Source organism: Lissotriton vulgaris, chromosome 10 (assembly GCF_964263255.1).
Source record: "Lissotriton vulgaris chromosome 10, aLisVul1.2, whole genome shotgun sequence".
Classification (NCBI taxonomy): domain Eukaryota; kingdom Metazoa; phylum Chordata; class Amphibia; order Caudata; family Salamandridae; genus Lissotriton; species Lissotriton vulgaris.
In genome coordinates this window covers 748,894,758-748,914,307 of record NC_141698.1, presented here as the reverse complement: position 1 = coordinate 748,914,307, position 19,550 = coordinate 748,894,758, and the positions used below count along the sequence as shown (strand labels likewise).

The following is a 19,550-nucleotide window of genomic DNA, read 5'->3' as shown; positions in this document are numbered from 1 at the left end:
ATGAAGGACTTCAAGAAGATGCCGCTGCTGGAGAAGGTGAAAGTATCGGGTGGAACTCAAAGGTGGATTCAAGTCGAGAAGTACCTGTAAGCAGATGGAACAGAGTATATGCCACTTGGAAGTGAATGCCCGTCGATGCCAGGTGCTGTAGAAGAATTGACGGTGACCTTGGAGCTGCAGCTGTGAGGGCCAGGTAATGCTGTCGAAAACCACGAGCCGTTCATGAGCTGTCCCATGTCGATGTCAAAAGTTGAAGGGTCGGTGTCCGGGAGCACCAACAAGCCTTGACAACTTCAACTAAAGTGGAAAGTGAAGAAGGTACAGTGTCAGGACCAGCAAGGTCCAGGAGCTTCACCACAAGTAAGGGAGTGAGGGCAGGCCTGAGCAATCAGGGGAGCCCAAAGAATTTAAAGGTGACCCTCAATAGGACCCACAGGCCAGAGGCACTGGAGTCGCTCACCAGAAGAAGCAGGCCCACGGTGCAAGCGATGCGGTGTGGACGGAAATTCTGGTCACTGGAGATGCTCGAGGTTGGGGCTACTTTGAGCCTGAAGATCTTGGTGGAAGGAAGCCAACGAGTCTTTGCAACTACAAGTCGTCGTGGTGCAGAGGGGTTCAGTTTCTGCGGGTCCGATGAGGGATACCGGCCTCAAACTTGGTTAGAGGGCAGGGCAGGCCTTGATGGATGTGAAGAATCACCACCTGTGTTGCTGAGCCTCTGGGAGTCCGTGGGAGCACAGCATCCGCAGACCTGTGAGCTTAGTTGCGGTGCCTGCAGATGATAGGAAGTGACTGTGTCTCTTCAAGGGAAATTTCTTCAGGTGTCTTGGATGCCCACACGCCTTGGAAGGTTTCCTGTATGGAACACAGGCACAGACATTTCAGGAGATGAACAGGGCGAAGAGTTCAGGAGCAGCAGGAGTCTTCCCGGTCGCAGCCTTGATGCCCAGAGCGAAGTCCAGAGTGCCCAGACGATCGAAGATGAAGTGGTGTCTGCATTGTGTCCCACGACGAATCTAAGGACTCACCCTCAGGTAAGCCCTTAAGTACCCTAAGGAGAGGGTTGGGATGATTCAGGGTTGACTCCCAGGGGAGGGGTTGGACAGTGAGGAGGATACTCCCATGTCCTTTGTCCAGTTTCGCACCAGAATGGGAGCCAACAGCTCCCTTAGCTGGTTTGAATTGGACTATGCAAGGAAGGCACCAAATGTGCCCTTCAAGTAGACTGAGTGGCAAGTGCTCCTACCTGGCCCCAATACACTAAACCCTATCTGGGAGGTGGTCACACCTCCCTGTGACAAAATACCTATTGTTCTGCCTTCCCCTGCTCGAGCCTGGCTCAGCAGATAGGGGGCAAAATCGTGTCTCTGGTCGGCAGCAGCCATGTTGTGCTGTCTGGGTCTAGAAGACTGGTGCCGGGAGCACTGAGGGCATAAAGGAGGGCCTTTACAGTGCCTGGAATCATACCTCCCACACCGTTTACGGTGCAGGGGTATGATTCCAACATGTTTGACACCAAACATGACAGGGTTCGTTACAGCCAGTTTCGAGATGGTCAGCGCATAATGACGTGGTGCCCCTCTATATGTTATATGGCTGTCTTACTTACAACCCGGGAGAATGGACTCCAAATGCTATTGGGGTGTACTGCTCATACAGGGCCACCCTCACACTTAGAACCAAGCACCCTGCCTTCAGGATTTAAAAGGCCTGCTGTAGGGGTGAACCATAGGTTTTAAGTGCAGTGACCCTGTGTGGTGATCTTTGGTGTGGCCGGAAGACTCCCACCCCTCTCCTTTTCCCTACTGATATGAGGCGATGACACTGGGCTCAATACAAGGGAGTCTTTTATTCAGAATCTCCTATTCTTGCACAACCACGGGTCAAATCCAAAAGGAAAACAAGAAAGAAAACAAGTCATCCTCTTCTGCAAGTCAGACTAGTGGTATATACTGGTGTTCTTCCTGTCCTGTGCCGAAGTTCCAGACTCTCTTCCCTGGGCTGTTATGTCTCCGGATGAAGGGACAGGGGAAAGGGAAGAAAAAAAACAATAAAAGAAACAAGAGGGCTTTTAGACTGCTGTACTTCTTTTAGGTGTGGGAAGGGGGTGAAAGGACTTGTGCAACACCACCTTTATGCCTGAGGTGCCTTGCCTACGTGAGGGAGGTTCAACGTGAGGGGTTCTGTGTGGCTCTTTAACCCGCCCACCAAACCCTTAAAGAAAACGGGCATGTGGGTGTCACTTGCCTGGAGCCACGACCCTCCAGGGCCGTGGTGTAGAGAGAACCCCGCCTCCGTGTACCTTCTGGTAGAGCCGGTCCTGTTTGCTTTTATCGTGGGCTCTTCTTCTGTTCCCGCAGTTGGGTCCCTCTGGATGCCATCTTCCGTGGTGTACCTCGGGATTTCCTCAGTGCTGGAAGCCGCGCCGGTGTCTTCCTCGCCTCCTTCCTCTGTGCCTGCGTTTTTGAGCTTCTCCTTCCCGACTCCGCGTTTTGCCCCTCCTCCTCATTTGCGGTTCCAGTGCTTCAGGGTAAAAGAACTAGAAAGTCTCCACCACTTCCTGTTAGTGGTATGTTGGCGGCCATCTTGGAATTCTCGGGACCTCCGAACGACGGTGAGACCATAGCGTCCTCGTCACACCCTGGATATAGGGAACCTATATCTGTTGTAAGTGGTGTTAGCACCAGATTACACAGTCTGCAATTACAGGCCTGTAGTGACAGTTTGAATAGTCCCCCATAGGTGGCATAATACATGATTCAGCCTATGGGGGGCCCATGGGGTACCTGTGCCCTGGGTACCTTAGCACCATATACTTATAAGAGTACCCCAGTATCGAATCTGGGATGTATCTAAGTACTTACCATAAAAGTTTAAGAAGGAAAGCAGAGAGACTGGGGTCCTGATTAGTAGATCCAAGTCAGACTAGTCAGAAACAGCATAGCACCAGACAAAAAGTGGGGGTGACCATAAAGGCAGATACTACTTTCCTACAACTATGGACAACTTAAAGTGCTTTCCTTGAAAGAAAAACAGAAAGTCGTTATTACCGAATGGTCTTCCTCTCAGTAACGGAGACCTCTGAATTACCATAAATGAGGAGCTGGTTATTCTACCAGTCCTCTTTCTCTGCCCTGTCCTCAAGACAAACGATGAATGTAGTTCTTCGTGAAAAAGAAGTAACCAAGAGTCCTGATCTTTTCTGAGGCCATTGCGCTCCAGCGTTAAAACCTCATGTGACTCAAGCTGCAGTTAAGTGTAAGACGTATTATAATTTAGTTTACAGAACATAACATTTGTTCAGAGATACTGCATTATTTATGTAGCTGCCTTGACTAAATCCTGCGAAACCCACTGGTGGAACAATTCTCTTAAGTTAAAATGCAGTACATTAAATCAGAATTGCTATGTTAAATATTTTCTGAGAAAAAGTTCTGCTATCTATGCCTTTTATTAGTTTCATGGAATATCTGTGTTTAACGAACAAGACAAATTCTCAATCCTATGTGAGTGTTCAAGTAGCACTCTGTTGCAGTCTCAGGACAGAGCAGGCGACTTGGGAAGGAGAAGCATTGTAGCAATAGACTCTAGAAGGCTGATTTGCGTATAACCAACCTTGGTAACATTTGAATAGCCACAAATCATTACCTTTGCACCCAGGTGATTAAACTGCTTTAGACCTGTTGACTGTTTTAGTAATGCAAGATGTGGCTAGTGCTCAGTTTATGTCCTTTGGAATAGCCTTGGCTATCACAAGGCTTTTGTTGTGATTTAGTTAGCTCCAGGAAAAATGTTAAGCCTTTCCTGACAACTACTTAAAAAATATATATATTGTACCAGTGGCTTGATAAAATACCATACACAAACAGTGCAATACCTAAACTGCATACTTCATACATTGTACTGACGTTGCTTGCAAATAACCAATCACACATTGAATAAAATCAATGTATCTTCATTGTATGATTTTGAAGAGTAAAGAGAGAGAACAAACTCTCTTAACTGAACGTAAAAATTAAGGACTGGAGATTCAAATGAATAATGGCTGCAATTGGAGCGCTACATGAGATAATGTGAAGGTAAAACCAAACAAGGAAGCAGAAATCATGAGGAGTGGGCAATATACCAGAAATTTGGAGGATTACTAGAAAAATCAATATTAATTTCCTTGTTTGAAATGTTCAAATACATCATCTTCTCATGCCAAAATTCTCATTTTTTTGTTTTTAAATGTGTTTTTATTGTTTTTCAATTTTGCATTATATTATTACACTTCTGGCAATATTATTCCAAAACAGTTATGATTTGACACCAGTTTTACATCTGTATCAACACACATTTAGTTTAGATAGCTATGCATCATGAGCGTAACTGGTGTTCCTCCTTAGTGCAGATATTTTAACACAGGAAATAGAGAATTAAATTGTTTGCAACATAACATTAATATAACCAACTATAACTTCACATTGGCCAAAATTCTCATAATGGAAAGCCTCCATAAATAACGTTGGGCTGAGGGGCAGTCTAGTTCATGAGCAATGTGACCTTCACTGAAACCACTGAGTGAATAGGAAGAGACCAGATCTGTGAGATAGTTAATAGTTTTGTTTTTAAGAGCACTGTGTTAACTTTCTCCAGGTATGCCATAGGATCTCATGTATACACTTGCTTCTGTCTCAAAGTATAGTGTTTCAGTATTTCATGCAGCTTATGTTGATCCTGCATAGTGCTGCTTGTTTTTCACTTGCATAATGGGTGATTTTAATATCCTGTCTAGATTAACGTGCTACTAATCCTCGTAGATATTGTAAGCGATACGGAATGAAGTTGGATCACAATTGCACCTATTTAAAGACTACTTTCAAACTTTTAATGGTGTAAATTGTAGGTTTTAAGTAACTTTTTGTTTTTCATTTTTTACTACGATTTTTAAAGACAATTTAAAAGAGGAAGAAGTAAAATATCTGAAAATGTTTTTAAATCTGAGAGGAGTGGGGTAGTGATTCTTGTATCCTGGCATGGTTGCTGTCTAATTCCCGTTTTGTTTCCTGAGCTTAGGAAGCCGTTTGCAGGCCCCCGGTGGTGGTGCACAAGGTTGGCATTCAGGCAGCGGCGGTGACGATGGTGAGCGTTGGGGCTCTGAAAGAGAACTGAAAACCAACTTGAATGAACAAATTGCTGCGGTACTCATGCGGTTACAAGAAGACATGCAGAGTGTCCTTCAGCGACTGCACAACTTGGAGACATTGACTGCCTCTCAGGTATACTTTTGTATGTATGGAACAACACAACTACTAAAAGCACTGAGTTTGGATTCAGGATTGTTGACATAGTGGTAGAAAACAAGAAAGTCCCTTAATTGTATTGGGGAAGTGCTCCCTACATTATTATTATTGTAAGTATCAGGTTGTTATTTTGTCAACTTGTTCCTCACTTACATGCTAACCTTAGCAGATTCATCCAGCTCATTTATCATTCAGAAGTCACATGCCAATGCATTTTCACTGGCTGATTTGGCATGAATCAGTCAGTCCTCCAATAAAATTCAGCTTTGTTTCAATTCAAATGCTTCTGCTGAAAAACGTGGTTTAAAAAAAAATCCTGCAGAGACTGTGTGGTAAGGATCACGCTCTACAGAGTAGTTTAAATAAAACGTATATGATTTATTTGTATGGTACATGATATAAAGAGGAAAGTCCCATCCACCTCAGACAACCCCTTCCAACTGCCCCTTTGCAGGATGCACATTCTAGACTTATTCCATTCTAAGGTTCCTTGTGATACCAGAAAGAATCTAATAGTTCTGATACACTTAAAGCTATACAACCTAAGCTATACCACACATCTCCCCATCATCAATAAACAAACAATCTGAAGAAACAAAATCATAAAACACTTTTCACACACTCTTGTATGTACCTGGGTGTCAGTATCATTCTTTGACTTCTTCTATTAGTATCTTCGCTAAACTTTTAATCTCATACAGACTTAAACATAATTTTCTGAGCACTCCCAGCACTGCAACATACACAGACTCTAATTATATTCATATTCAAATATCTTCTGGCTTCACAGCATTTCAAAACACTTTAATGACTGTGACTGATCAGACCTGCCCCAGGAGTCACATGAAGACATAAAGGACTGGTGGACTGTCTTACCTCTTTCACCCTCTCTCTCTCATCCCCAACAGGAGAAATGGTCCTGGGACATTGATCAGGATACATATGGAGAAAAAGAACAGGGTGCCTTTAATTGGGCTTTCTTCTGTGACAAGGCTCCGCCCCTGAAAACGTCACCGGAAACCACTGGATATAATCCAGGAAACACACCGCAAGGTGTTCGACGTCACCGACGCTAAGGAGGAGAGCAGTGGAGCAGCGGCAGAGTCGAGAACCAGTTTGTTACTTCCCGAGAGCAGCGAGGAGCTGCAGAGGGCAGGAAAGCCATCGCCAACGGAGGCAGAGCCAGGAGGCCAACGACTCCTCTCATCCCCGAGCCACGATCACTGAAGAGCGTGGCTACTCCAGAGGAAGTTCGAGGCCTGATCCATCAGCTGCCTGGAAGACCTAGGTGCCTGCCGTCATCACGGACCCCGCAACATTCGCAGCTGAAAGAGTGACTAGCAGACACAAGCGTGTTCTAAAGAAAATAAAACCATACCTACCTAGAGCCAGTTTCCGCCCTGTTCATTTCACGCCGCTGCAACTGGTGTCAGAGGTGGGATGCCCATCCATCAGTGATCCCATGATGGATACCCTCATACAGCATCTGATTAAAGGCCAGGAAAAGCTGGAATGGGCCGACGAAAGGCAAATGGCCTGAGCCCAACAAGATCTTGAAGTGTTTAAAACTACCATTTCCGCTCAACTTGAAGGCCTACAAAATGTAGTACAAGAACCCACTACTGTGGCACAGGGAGAACGACGTCCCCACATTCCTCATCCTTCAGGGGTATCCCTGCAGAAATACATGACTGGGGAGGATACGGATTCGTTTCTCACAAACTTTGAGAGAGCTGCCAGAGCCTGTGGATGGCCCGAGGACAAGTGGCCATTCTTTCTAGCGCCGTTGCTCACAGGGGAAGCTCAGGCAGCGTACCAAGTAGCAAACGCTAGTGGTGTCACTCCCTATGCCGAAATCAAGGAAGTGATCTTGGAGCATTTGGGACTAGTTGCAGAGGACTACCACGTTCGATTCCGCAAAGAGAGAGCGGTGTCGGGAGAAAATCCTAAGACCCTGTTTTTCAGGTTAAAGATCGCCGCAGATAAGTGGCTAAGGCCTCATAGCAGTACAAAGGAAGAAATAATGAATCGAATTTACTTAGAGCAGTTTATGGAGGCTCTACCTTATGGAACACAGAGGTGGCTCAAACAACATTCACACCTCACACCGGAACAAACCATTGAGATGGCTGCCAATTATGCAAGGGCTCAACCTCGGGCTTGTCCGTGGGAGATGGAAAAACAGTCCAAGGCTGGTGCGCTGCAAAAAGGAGAAAAGAAGCGAAAACTACCAATGGATGTACCAAGAAGCAAACCGATAAGGATTGAACCCCCACCTACTAGAGGCCCACAATGTTTTGAATGTGGGGAATGGGGCCACATTGCCCGCTATGCCCACGAAGAAAACCAGCGGAGGAGCCCATGGAGGTGGGGTACATCCCATAGGCTGTCCTGTTTTCGGCTGAAATGGGCCCCTCATTTCATGTAAGTGTAAGGGTTAACGGTAAGATGGTGAGTGCCTTGTTAGACTCAGGCTGCAAACAGTCGGTTTTACAAAAAGAATGGGTGCTCCCGGCCCAATATGCACCCGACACTACAGTTCATATACGCTGTGTACACGGCGACGTAAAACCTTACTCTGTAGCCATAGTCACCGTAATCACGGACAGTCAATCTCCATGCACAGTAAGGGTGGAGGTAGTGGAGACTCTCCCTGAAGACCTCATCATAGGAGTGGATAATCCCAGGTTCCTAGCTATGTTTCAAAAGAATTTAGACAGTCAGGCAGTCGATCCCGTTCAGTCATACCCAGCTATGACCACAAAAGAGCCATGGTTGTTAGATTTTAGTTTTAAGTTCTCACAAGCTAATGATCCTACACTTCTTAATGCCTGGGAAAATGCACACGTGAACAAAGATGTCCCCTCCCCTCCCTATCCACGCTTTGTTATAAAAAAAATGATCTCCTGTATAAAGAGGCCGCTCAGGGAGAAGCATTACAGTTGGTGGTGCCTGTCACTTTTCGTGACCAAATAATTTTTTACTCTCATGGCCATCTTACGGCAGGGCACTCGGGAGCAGAAAAGACCACACTAAATCTAGTACGACACTTCTATTGGCCAGGAGTTTATAAAGACACCCAGAAATAATGTAAATCTTGTGACTTGTGCCAAAAAAGGAATCTACAGCGTCCACCAGCTGTCCCTCTCCAACCCTTACCTCTCATAGGAAAACCCTTTGAGGGGGTAGGAATGGACTTAATAGGACCACTCTCTAAAAGCGCCAAAGGAAACGCATACGCATTAATGGATTACACCACGCACTTTCCTGAGGCCTTTCCGCTTAGGGCCCCCACGACCAAAAACATATCCGAAAAGCTGATCGAACTATTCTCCAGGGTTGGCTTTCCTAAGGAGATTTTAACGGACCAAGGCACCTCCTTCTTCTCAAGGTTAATGAAGGAAGTATTTAAGACTCTAGACCTCAGGCATATTTGTACCTCTGTATACCATCCGCAGACAGATGGATTAGTCGAGAGGTACAATAGAACCCTCAAGACCACCTTGAAAAAAATCCTTTCAGCGGAGGTAAAAGATTGGGACAGGCTCTTACCACTGGCTTTATACGTTCTACGGGCTTAAGTACAAAGTAGTACCGGCTACTCAGCGTTTGAGCTACTATATGGGAGGCAACCCAGGTCCTTATTGGAGATTACATGAGATGCACGGGAAAAAGAGGAGGAAGACGACCAAAAATCCCTGCTAGAATACACACAAGAGCTAAGGTCCAGAATCGGGAAACTCAGAGAATTAGCCGCCACCAATCTAGAAAGAAGTCAAGAAAAACAAAAGAAGCAGTATGATAAGGGGAAGAGGTGGAGAACACTATCAGTGGGTGACTGGGTGTTGGTACTCTTGCCCTCCTCCACACAAAAAATTCCAGAGCGAGTGGTTGGGCCCATATCCAGTAGTTGAGACCATTGGAAAGACACGTATAGAGTACAGGTCTTGTCTTCCAGAAGACAATGTTATCACATCAACATACTTAAAAAATGGTTGGGGCCTAAGCCCAAAGGCGCTCCAGTGATGGTGTCGGCAAAACAAGACGCAACAACACTGGACCTACTACCGATAAATGAAGATCTGACTCCAGAGCAGAAACATAGTCTGCATAATACCCTAAAACCTTTTGCAGACATATTTTCGGACTTACCCGGGAGAACGCACCTAGCCGAGTATCATATTGAAACCCCAGAAGGAAAACACGAGAAGCAGAAACCATATCGCATCCCAGCAGCTCGACGAGAAACAATAAGAAAGGAAATCAATGGCATGCTGAAACTAGGAGTAATTCGTCCCTCCAAAAGAGATTAGGCTTCGCCGAAAGTCATGGTCCCCAAGCCGGACGGGTCCACCAGTTTTTATATGGACTTCAGAGCCTTGAATGCCATCTCATCCTTCAAAGCGTATCGAATCCCTAGCATGGACGAATTAATCGAAAAGCTTGGAGAATCCAAATTTATTACCACCTTCGATTTAACAAAGGGATATTGGCAGGTCCCTTTGAGGGAGGAGGACAAGAAAAAGACAGACTTTTCCACAGAAGAAGGGTTATACGAGTTTAATGTTTTACCGTTTGGACTACATGAGGCCATGGCAACATTTCAACATCTGATGAACACCATCCTGCAACCATACTCTTCGTTTTGCTCTGCATACCTCGATGACATTGTGGTATTCAGCCCAACATGGTCAGAACATCTGCGACACTTACAAATACTTCTCCAAGCCCTGAAAAGGGTAGGGCTGCATATTAATGCAAAAAAATCCCGAGCAGCATTTACCCACGTTAAATATCTGGGGTACATATTGGGAGAAGGAGTGATAGCCCCATGGGCAGAAAAAGTCAAGGCCATCTCCAATACGCCTTTTCCTTCCAATAAACGGGAACTTAGAGCATTTCTCAGCCTCATTGGCTATTACCGACGATTCATACCACAATTCGCTGAAATAGCTGCCCCCTGACCAATCTGCTGAGAAAGGAAGTCAAACAGCACTCACTAGGTCACCCCACAGCTGAAGTGATTCAAGCCTTCGAGAAACTTGAAGAGATTATAACAACCGACCCAGTACTAATCTCATGTAATTTTGACCAAACCTTCATGTGTCAACAGACACCTCCTGTAGGAAGGTACCTCCTGACTATGGTTGCCCCCAACTTTTTGCCCTGTGTTTTAGCTGGTTTTTGACATAGTCGACCTGGGATCCTGCCAATCAGGACCCCAGGCCTACTGCTCTCTCTGTAAAATGGATTCCATGTACCCTAGGTGCATTTCCAATTGGTACTGGGCCACCCTATCAGACCCTGTAACTCAGGGCATGGGTGTACCCAGGGCCTACCAGGGGCTGAAGCATGTATTATGCCACCCCTGGCTGGCCTCCTAAATTTGACACAACTGGCTGCATGACAGCTGGGGCAAAGTCGTGTAATCACCCTTTGCTGTAGATATAGTATACCTATATCTAACCCTAAAATGGACACACAGATTCCTATCAGTCACTCCTATGGCAGGCCTTAACAATCCTGAAGGCAGAGTGCTTGGAATCGTGTGAGATGGTGCTCTGGCATGAGCTGAGCCTGTCTGCAGCTTGCGGAACCAAGTCCTAATAGCTGTTCCATGATATCGCATACCATATACTCTTAAGTGCATTATAATCCTCGCGGTTAAATGCTATCTTTGGTATTGCTTTATCAAAACATGTCGAGTAAGGTGTCATACGAATTGGAATACTAACCCCTCGCCAATTCTGGCGACGGGGTTAGCATTCCACCCTTCTAGAGGGACACGACATGTATGTAACTGTGAACCCCGGTTAAAGTTAAACGAAGCCTCAGCTCCACAAAATGGATGCTGCCACCACAGACACGAGTCTGACCCCCTGCAGCTGGGAGTCCTTCCAGCGAGGGGAGCCTGGACAAAGGGTTTCCTGTCAGGGGCGGTGCTAGCACCGTCCCAGACATGGTTTTGTGTATCCTGGGTAGGCAGGGCTTTACAGGAAGGTGACTGCTGAGTGGCACCCCGGTGCTCACTACGCATAGGCCAGTCTGAACCAGTTCCAGGGGCACACCAGCCCCTGGCCTGGGGAAGTCCGGCATGGGAGAGGGGTGTAACCACCCCCCTCCTAGTCCCACCCATAGGCAGGACCTAGTCACCGGGTCAGCCCCTTTTCTTAGTATAAAGATAGGAGCGGGCCCCCTGTTCAAATTAGATCATCTTTGCAATCAAGACCCGACTTTCTGCGAAAGACATCAAGATTTCCTTCTTCAAGATTCTCCCTTGTGGCTAAGGAGTAGTCACCCTGCATCAAGCGGGCACCATCCTAAGAACACTGCGGTCTGCTGCAAGTCCTTCTTCACGAATCCGACGACCCAGCTCGACGAGACCCGGCTTCCCTGGCACCTCTGACCTCTACTCACCTCTACAGCAAAGCTGAGAACTGTGAGTGCGACGAGACCTCGAGGGACCGACGATCGCCAAGACTGCACGACTTCTTTGCAACAAGCCCACCGTGTGCTCCACTGGTGAGTGCTTTGGGGTCCGAGAAGCCCCAACCCTGAGCAGCTCCAGCACCGAAGATCAGCCCTCCAGCATCTCCACGATCTGCGTGGGGCCCTTCTGCTTTTGCGTGCTCACCGCGCTGTGTGGCTACTAGCCGGCTGGCTTGTAAATGTAAATGTATGTAAATGTATAGGCATTTATATAGCGCACTACTTACCTGTAGGGTCCCAAGGCGCTTCGACCGCTGCGAAACCCTTCCTGGCTTCCCTGAGAGATGGTCCCTTAATGGGTATCTCCAGGGTGAGACCAGGCATCCCCGGCGGTCTGGTGGGGCCGTTAGTGAAGATGAGGCAAGCTAATGCCCAGAGTTGCCGAGTGTGATCGCTGATCAGAGTGGGCACCGAGGCGAGAGAATTATCGAGTCCGCTGACCCTGGTCCAGAAACCTGCCGCGCCGGGAATCGAACCCTGGTCCCGGGCCGTCCTCTGCTCTCGGGTCTGCCGCCTCTAACCAGTGAGCCACACTACTTCGCTTGTGGCCTTCTTCACGACGCCCGACGACATCACTGCTGCTGGTCTGGTTGCTCCAGACTGGCCCTTGCTTCCTTCTTCAAGAGAGGCACCCCGGACCCTCCTGGTCCACTCCAGACGCCATTTTGAGTCCACCGCGTGGGCTTGAATTTGCCAAGGCTTTGTTGCCCAATCCTGGGTCCAGCGACGCCGACAGCTTCATCCATCGTGGGACAGCTCGCTCCTCCATCCTGGTCGCCGACAACGCCTCCTGGTCCGTGAGATCTGCGAGCACAGCGTCACCCACTCACCTAGTCGAGGTGACTACCATCCGGTGCCCTCCTGGTGCCACCTGACTACTGGCTAGTAGTCTCGAACTTGGTCCCCTCTGCTTTCAGGTGTCATCTTCCTTCGATCCAGGCTTGGATCCATCGAACTTTCTTCACTGGTCGCCTGCCAGCAACTTCTTTCTTCCAGGCTCCTGGTCCGTCTACGAGGATTCCCGACGTCTTTTGAGACCTATGCAGCTGCAGCCCCTGGGCTAGGTAACTTCGGCATTTTGGTGCCCCAGCATAGCCTCACTATCCAAGGGTCAGAATCCACTTTCGTTTTCCTCCTACCAGGTCGGGTTCGCCCGAGAACACTAACCTTGTCATTACTAGCTACCATAGACTTTGTCCCGCATCACGCGTGAGAGTGCACACTCTGCACCCGAGTCCCCTGGGTCTCCTAGAAGTAATCTGAAGATTCTTTAGTCAAGATCTAGCGATTCCAAAGCCTATTAGTACTGTACTTACCTGCTAGTAATTTCGCATTCCACTTTCAGAGTATATGGTTTTCCGTGCCCCTCGGGCATTTGTATATACTGTGCTAACTTAAGTATTTTCGTAAGAGTTTTGTTTTGTGCTTAGTACCCTGTCCTCATAAAGAGTACAGGGCTGTTGTGATTCTTAATAAATATCTTGTTTATTTTCATAACACTTGTGTGGTGTCCTTTCACTGGGTATTCAAGGGGTATATGTGTGGTAAACAGCTGGCTTAACACGCCCTCTCGAGTCTTTAGCCTTAGACTGCTCGTATCCACGCTACTAGGATAGCTGGTCTATAAGGTTGACTTACAACCAATCATCAATAAGGGTTGCTGGACTGATACATAGTGTTCACTAGAATAGTGAGCACTGCATATCAGGCCACCTTCTCACACCTCCAATTCGGGGTTATTCACAGGTAGGGGAAGATGGACTAGAACATCCAATCCTATACATTAGTAGGAAACATTTTCCCCGGGAGTGTAAATACCCTACCATTGAACGGGAGTGCCTAGCAATAAAGTGGGCGGTGGATAAACTGAAGTACTATTTAGAGGGACGCCCTTTTCTTTTATATACTGATCATGCTCCACTCCAGTGGAGAAACAAGGCTAAAACCCCAGGGTACTCCGCTGGTTTTTGTCACTTGAACCCTTCTCTTTCGAAGTTAGATATAGGAAGGGTAAGGACAATGGTCACGCTGCTACCTTTCTAGGGTCCCTCCTCTTCCCGATCAGGAGAGTCTAGGGGGGGTGGTGTGTGACGGGGCAGACCTGCCCCAGGGGTCACTTGAAGACATAAAGGACTGGTGGACTGTCTTACCGCCGTCACCCTCTCTCTCTCATCCCCAACAGGAGTAATGGTCCTGGGACATGGATCAGGATACATTCGGAGAAAAAGAACAGGGTGCCTTTAATTGGGCTTTCTTCTGTGACTAGGCTCCGCCCCCTAAGAACGTCACCGGACAATCACTGTATATAATCCAGGAAATACACCACATGGCCGTGCGACGTCACCGACGCGGAGGAGGAGAGCAGTCGAGCCGCGGCAAAGTCGAGAACCAGTGTGTTACTTCCCGAGAGCAGCGAGGAGCCGCAGAGGGCAGGAGAGCCATCGCCGACGGAGGCAGAGCCAGGAGGCCAACAACTCCTCTCATCCCCGAGCTATGCTCACGGGAGAGCATGGCTACTTCAGAGGAAGTTTGCGGCTTGATCCATCAGCTGCCTGGAAGACCTGGGTGCCTGCCGCCATCACGGACCCTCAATATTCGCAGCTGAAAGACTGACTAGCAGACACAAGCGTGTTCTAAAGAAAATAAAGCCATACCTACTTAGAGCCAGTTTCCGCCCTGTGCATTCCACGCCGTCACAATGACCTTCAAGGGTTTGAAGAAATTCCCACCTGCACTATTTTTTTAACTCTCAATAGATCACCCAAACTCACCTACGTAGGTCACAACAGATGCTTAAATTTTATCTTATTTTCTCCACTCTTGTCGTTTTTTTTTTCTCCAGTCATCATTCTCACCAGCAACAGACAGTTCCACATCATTATTATTTCTCCAAGAAGGGCACATAATGGAATTCGGTTTCCTACTCCTGAATAATTTAAATGGTACTCTCCCTGTGACCGAGTGAGTTGTCAGGCTGTATATCACCATTCTTTCTTGTATCACTTTTTTCCCATTCTGCCCTTGTTGTTTGACCATTTGAATGAATTTGTTTACTACTATATTAAACTTCTCAACAATACCATTGAGAGCAGGATGATAAAGAGACCATTTCTTGTGTCTTATTCATTCGTCTTTCAGAAATGACTCCATTTAATTGGAAACTAGTTGCACACCATTATCAGTAAGTATGTATTTTGGAATCCCTTCTCTAGCAAACAATTCTTTTAAGAAACGTAATACATTACCAGTTTCAATATTTTGTGAAATATGTATCTCAGGCCACCATGAAAAAACATCAATTAATACCCTTGCATAGCTTTGACAATCTCCAAAATAGCTAACGACATCTTGCCATGCCTTTTGGATAATCCCTTGCCTTCATGGGTTTTATCCTTATCTTACATATTGTATCACTTGCCATACATTCTTGATATTCTTGAATCTTTCTCTCCACTTGAATGTCAAGACCAGGCCACCAAAAATATAACCTAATCCTTTCTTTGGTCTTTACACATGCCTAAGTGCCCTTGCTATGCCAGATGAATAAAACAGTCTCTAATATACATTGGGGGACAAGTCTTGTACATCTCCATAACAGACCATACTGCACCGATAATTCCTCTTTGATATTCCAGTATTTCAGACTTTCTTTACCCACTCCATTCTCAATTAAATTCATAACTTCATTTAAACACTCCTCAGCATTAACTAACATTCGCCAGTTTTCCTCACTTACAGTTCAATTCATGACTTCACACACATTGTAGTCATAAAAATCCCATGCATCCTTTTCTAGATTTTCATACTGTGAATCCGTAAATAACTGCGAAAGACAATCTGCTAACCAATTTTCTGCTTCTGGAATATATTCAACTTTGAAATTATACTCTTGCAATGTTATGACCCACCTACAAATTCTACTAGAATTTGCATCTAATTCTTCTTTCCCAATAACATCCTACAAAGGTTTTATGTTTGCCACAAAATCTGTACCCCACAAGAATTTCTCTAGTTTTCTTGAGGCCCAATAAATGCATAGAGCTTCTCTTTCCATTACCAAGTACCTATATTCTGGTCCTACTAACTGCCTTAAGAGCAACATAATAGTTCTTTCATTTTTTACCATGCCCTTGTTTCAATACAGCACCTGATCCTTTTGAGCTTTCACCAGTTAAAAGAACAGATATTTCCGAAGTGCCAAAATTCTGTAATGACGGGCCAACAGATAATGCATTCTTTATATTCTCAAATTCAGATGTGCACTCAGATGTCCACATGAACTGTACACCTTTTGTTAGAATCCTTTTAAGTTTATTTGTACGACTGGCAAACCTGGGAATAAACGTATTGTAATACTCGGTCATCCCTAAAAAGTTTAATAACTCTTCTTTGTTCTCAGGAATGGGTAAATCATGAATGGTCTTTATCAAACGTTCTTTTTGGGTGAAATGCAAATTGTCCCTGCTGCACATCTGCCCTCATACTAAATTTCTCCCATAAAACACCCTTCCAGCTTAATGGGCTGCCCCCCATAAGCTACAGGCCGAATATCCGGTTTATATTCTTTCACCTTATCCACCACTTTTTCCAAATAACATTTCCTAGGAATCAGAGAGACCTTTGCACTCGAATCAAACAATATTTCAACTGTACAGCCATTAACATTAGCAATGGAACCTCTCTTGTTTCGATCAACTTGCAAAACGATCTCACCACAGCACAACTCGTCACCCTCATACTCATCTTCCACATCTACATCTTTTACCCTTTTTGACTTCTCTTGAGCTCAACTGCATTTCGCAAAATGCCCATTTCCCACACACCCTACACTTGACATTCAAGACAGGATAGTTTTTGTCGTTTGCAAAGTGTCCTTGCATAACACAACGGAAACTGTTTCTATAGAACTTTTTCTTTTGATTGTCCACCTGTGAGGTGCTACATATTTTTTCTTCTCCTTACTCACACTTTGTATCTTCTCTAGAGCTTCTGCTCCTTTATCTGTATTCTGCTTAATAACATTGAGACAAGCTAATGAATGTTAATTTTTTTCGCAACTAAAAGAACTTCATCTAAATTGTGATCGTCCTTCTGCCATAGTTCATCCCTGACCTTTTCAGTGTTGCACCACAGCATGAACTGGTCATGGATGCGTTCATCAATAGACCCTTCAAACTTATAAGAAGCACCCAGTTTCTGCAGATCTGTAATGTAACTCTCATCTGATTTCTGTGGTCGCTGTGTTCTCCTTCCAAAATGATATTGTTGTAATATTGTGCTAACCTTAGGTAAATATTGGTTTTCCAACTTTCTAACACACTCATCAAATACATTTAACTCTTCCATTTAATTTTCACCAGTGTTGGGCAGGTGTTCAAAAACCTCTTACCCTCGAGGACCTAGAAAATGTACAAGCAATGCAGTCTTTCTTTGTACTCTTATCGATGTCCCACACATCCTTGCATAGTATAAAACACTTTTTTCAACGTTACATTTTTAATAACTTGTTCCCTTGGAGATGATAAATTTTTTTAGAAGAAGTGATACTCTGCATTCTGGCTTACTACCCTTGACACTACATATATGTCATTAACAGATGTAAAACAGTATTCAAGTATGAGTACTGTTTTACGTCTGCTCCAAATTTACCATTTTAGACCAACAAAAATAAAATAAAAAAACTGAAATCATAATAAACGTGTATCACCAGTATTCAACAAAAAAAAAAGATACCTCCACCGGTGTTCCATAAAACAACCGAACTTGGGGTTGATAAAATACTCCTTCCAAGTGCATCCAAGAGGAGTAATCTCTTTTAATATCACCAGCACTATACAGACACAATGTTGTGGCGGTGTGCTTCCAAACCACCGGCCTCACAAGTTTGCTTCCCTGTAATTTTAATGCTGATGAACCATTTCCTGCACAATCCCCTCATGGCAACAACAACAGTGCTTCAGAAATAAAGACACGTTAACATCAGCGTGCAATGCAATAACAAGGCCGACTGGGGAACACATCAGCAGATCTATAGCCGTAGCATATTGAACAATGTAGCACAATAGCAAGACAGAAGTCTCCTGAGCTGCGACGCAACACTCCGACCTGTTTAATCCACGTAAAGGCGCTAGCACCCTTGCATGCACACCTCCTCTCCAAAGCTTTCAACTCGCTCTGTCGCTTGCTCCTTTCCGCCTGACCTGTGCTGTAAGTACCAACATCAATTGTACTTGCCAGGCTTTGAATGATCGTGTCTCAGTTCAGCTCCTAATACAATCGGGTTGGCAGTAAACAGTTTACTCCTTCATAATTCCAGGCATTGAGACGTCCCTCCAATACTTCCATGACCTCGTGGCAGCCGCTACTTAGTTTACTCGTAAATTACTGTTTCAATAATCCAGTGCCAAGCAGGTTGTTTCAGCTCGTCACCAATGTGGAAAGGATCACAGTCTCCCGAGTTGTTTAAATAAAACTTATATGGTTTATTTGTATAAGATACATCATATAAAGAGGAACGCCCCATCCACCTCAGAAGACACCTTCCAGCTGCCCCTTTGCAGGATGCACATTCTAGACTCATCCCATTCGAAGGTTCTTTGTAACCCCATATAAAATCTAATAGTTCTAATACACCTAAAGCTATATAACCTAAGCTATACCATGCTCTGCTTTGTATTACATATGAGAATTTTTTTTAAATAGTGTTTGGAAGCAAGCAAATAGCTCTTTAAGGTAATGTACACAGCTGAGATCTGTTGGTCAAGAAATTGAATCCTGGCAGGGCACACTTACCCTCACATCTTCCCAAGGTTGCTAGATGGTCTACTATTCAAATAGTTTAGTGGGGGGTGCTCCGTGGGTGCACAAAGTGGCCACATAAGAGTAGAGTATGGAGCCCTGCAGTGCTGAGATCCAGTTGTGTTCTATCCGGAAGATGAAAGCAGTGCTTAATTCGAGCAAGTGGTTGCTGGTGGGGGAGGAAGGGCAGACTGGCACTTATTTCTTCTCATCAGACATTTTCCAAGAGCAAAGGAGGGAAAAACACACACAGGAGAAAGAAAGTGGATGAAAAAGGCAGAAAACCGTCGGAATAAGTGAAGGCACGAACCTGCAAGAGTGAACTAAAGGGGAAGGAGGTGTACTGTAGTCTATTAAAGAGGCACAAGGTGGATTGAAGGCTACACTTTTAGTAGCGCCGGTCACCGGCTTCTGATCAGAACTTTGGGCATCAGCAATCATTATTTTACAAATTAAGCACTGGGTGAAAGGTGGACAAATGGCCCATCGACTGATTGTAGATGGCACTGGGATCCTCCTGAGGCCTGAGTAGTGCTGAATGCAGTGATCATAATCCAGCAGTAGTGAGGTCAGGGATGGCAGCTAGCAGGGCAGACCCTCTGAGGACCCGTGATGAAAGGGACCACTGACAAGCCTGTGGGTACGCCCATGCTCACACTGCATTGTTTGTATTGTAGCTTGCTCAATCGCCCTTGCCAGAATTGCTCTACAATACACACTGACATAGTTGGGTACTGATTGCCAGGAGCCTGAGGCGAAGACAGGTGGGGCAGGCCTACTGTGCGATGTCTGAGTAGCCATTTTGAAAATACCAGTGAGGAGGCAAGACAGCACATTGGGCTTCCAGCGCAACTGAAATCCTGCCGGACAAAGAGGCCTCTAATGCTTAAGGACACCATATTATCAAGTAATCCCACGCAGACACTGAGACAGGCAGGTGTGGAGCCAAGTGACAAAGGGAGACCTGTACTTTGCCTC

The 19,550-nt window shown here is 45.7% G+C and overlaps 1 protein-coding gene across 4 annotated transcripts in view; it reads left to right on the top strand.

The window, feature by feature from the left end:
* The window catches only part of ACBD5 (acyl-CoA binding domain containing 5), a 308,366-nt gene that overhangs the window by 231,362 nt on the left and 57,454 nt on the right, over positions 1–19,550 (top strand). For all 4 annotated transcript variants that reach the window (XM_086941614.1, XM_086941613.1, XM_086941615.1 and 1 more), the window contains one exon: positions 5,059–5,261. In XM_086941614.1, coding sequence (XP_086797740.1) covers positions 5,059–5,261 — 203 coding nt within the window. The remainder of the gene's footprint in view (positions 1–5,058; positions 5,262–19,550) is intronic.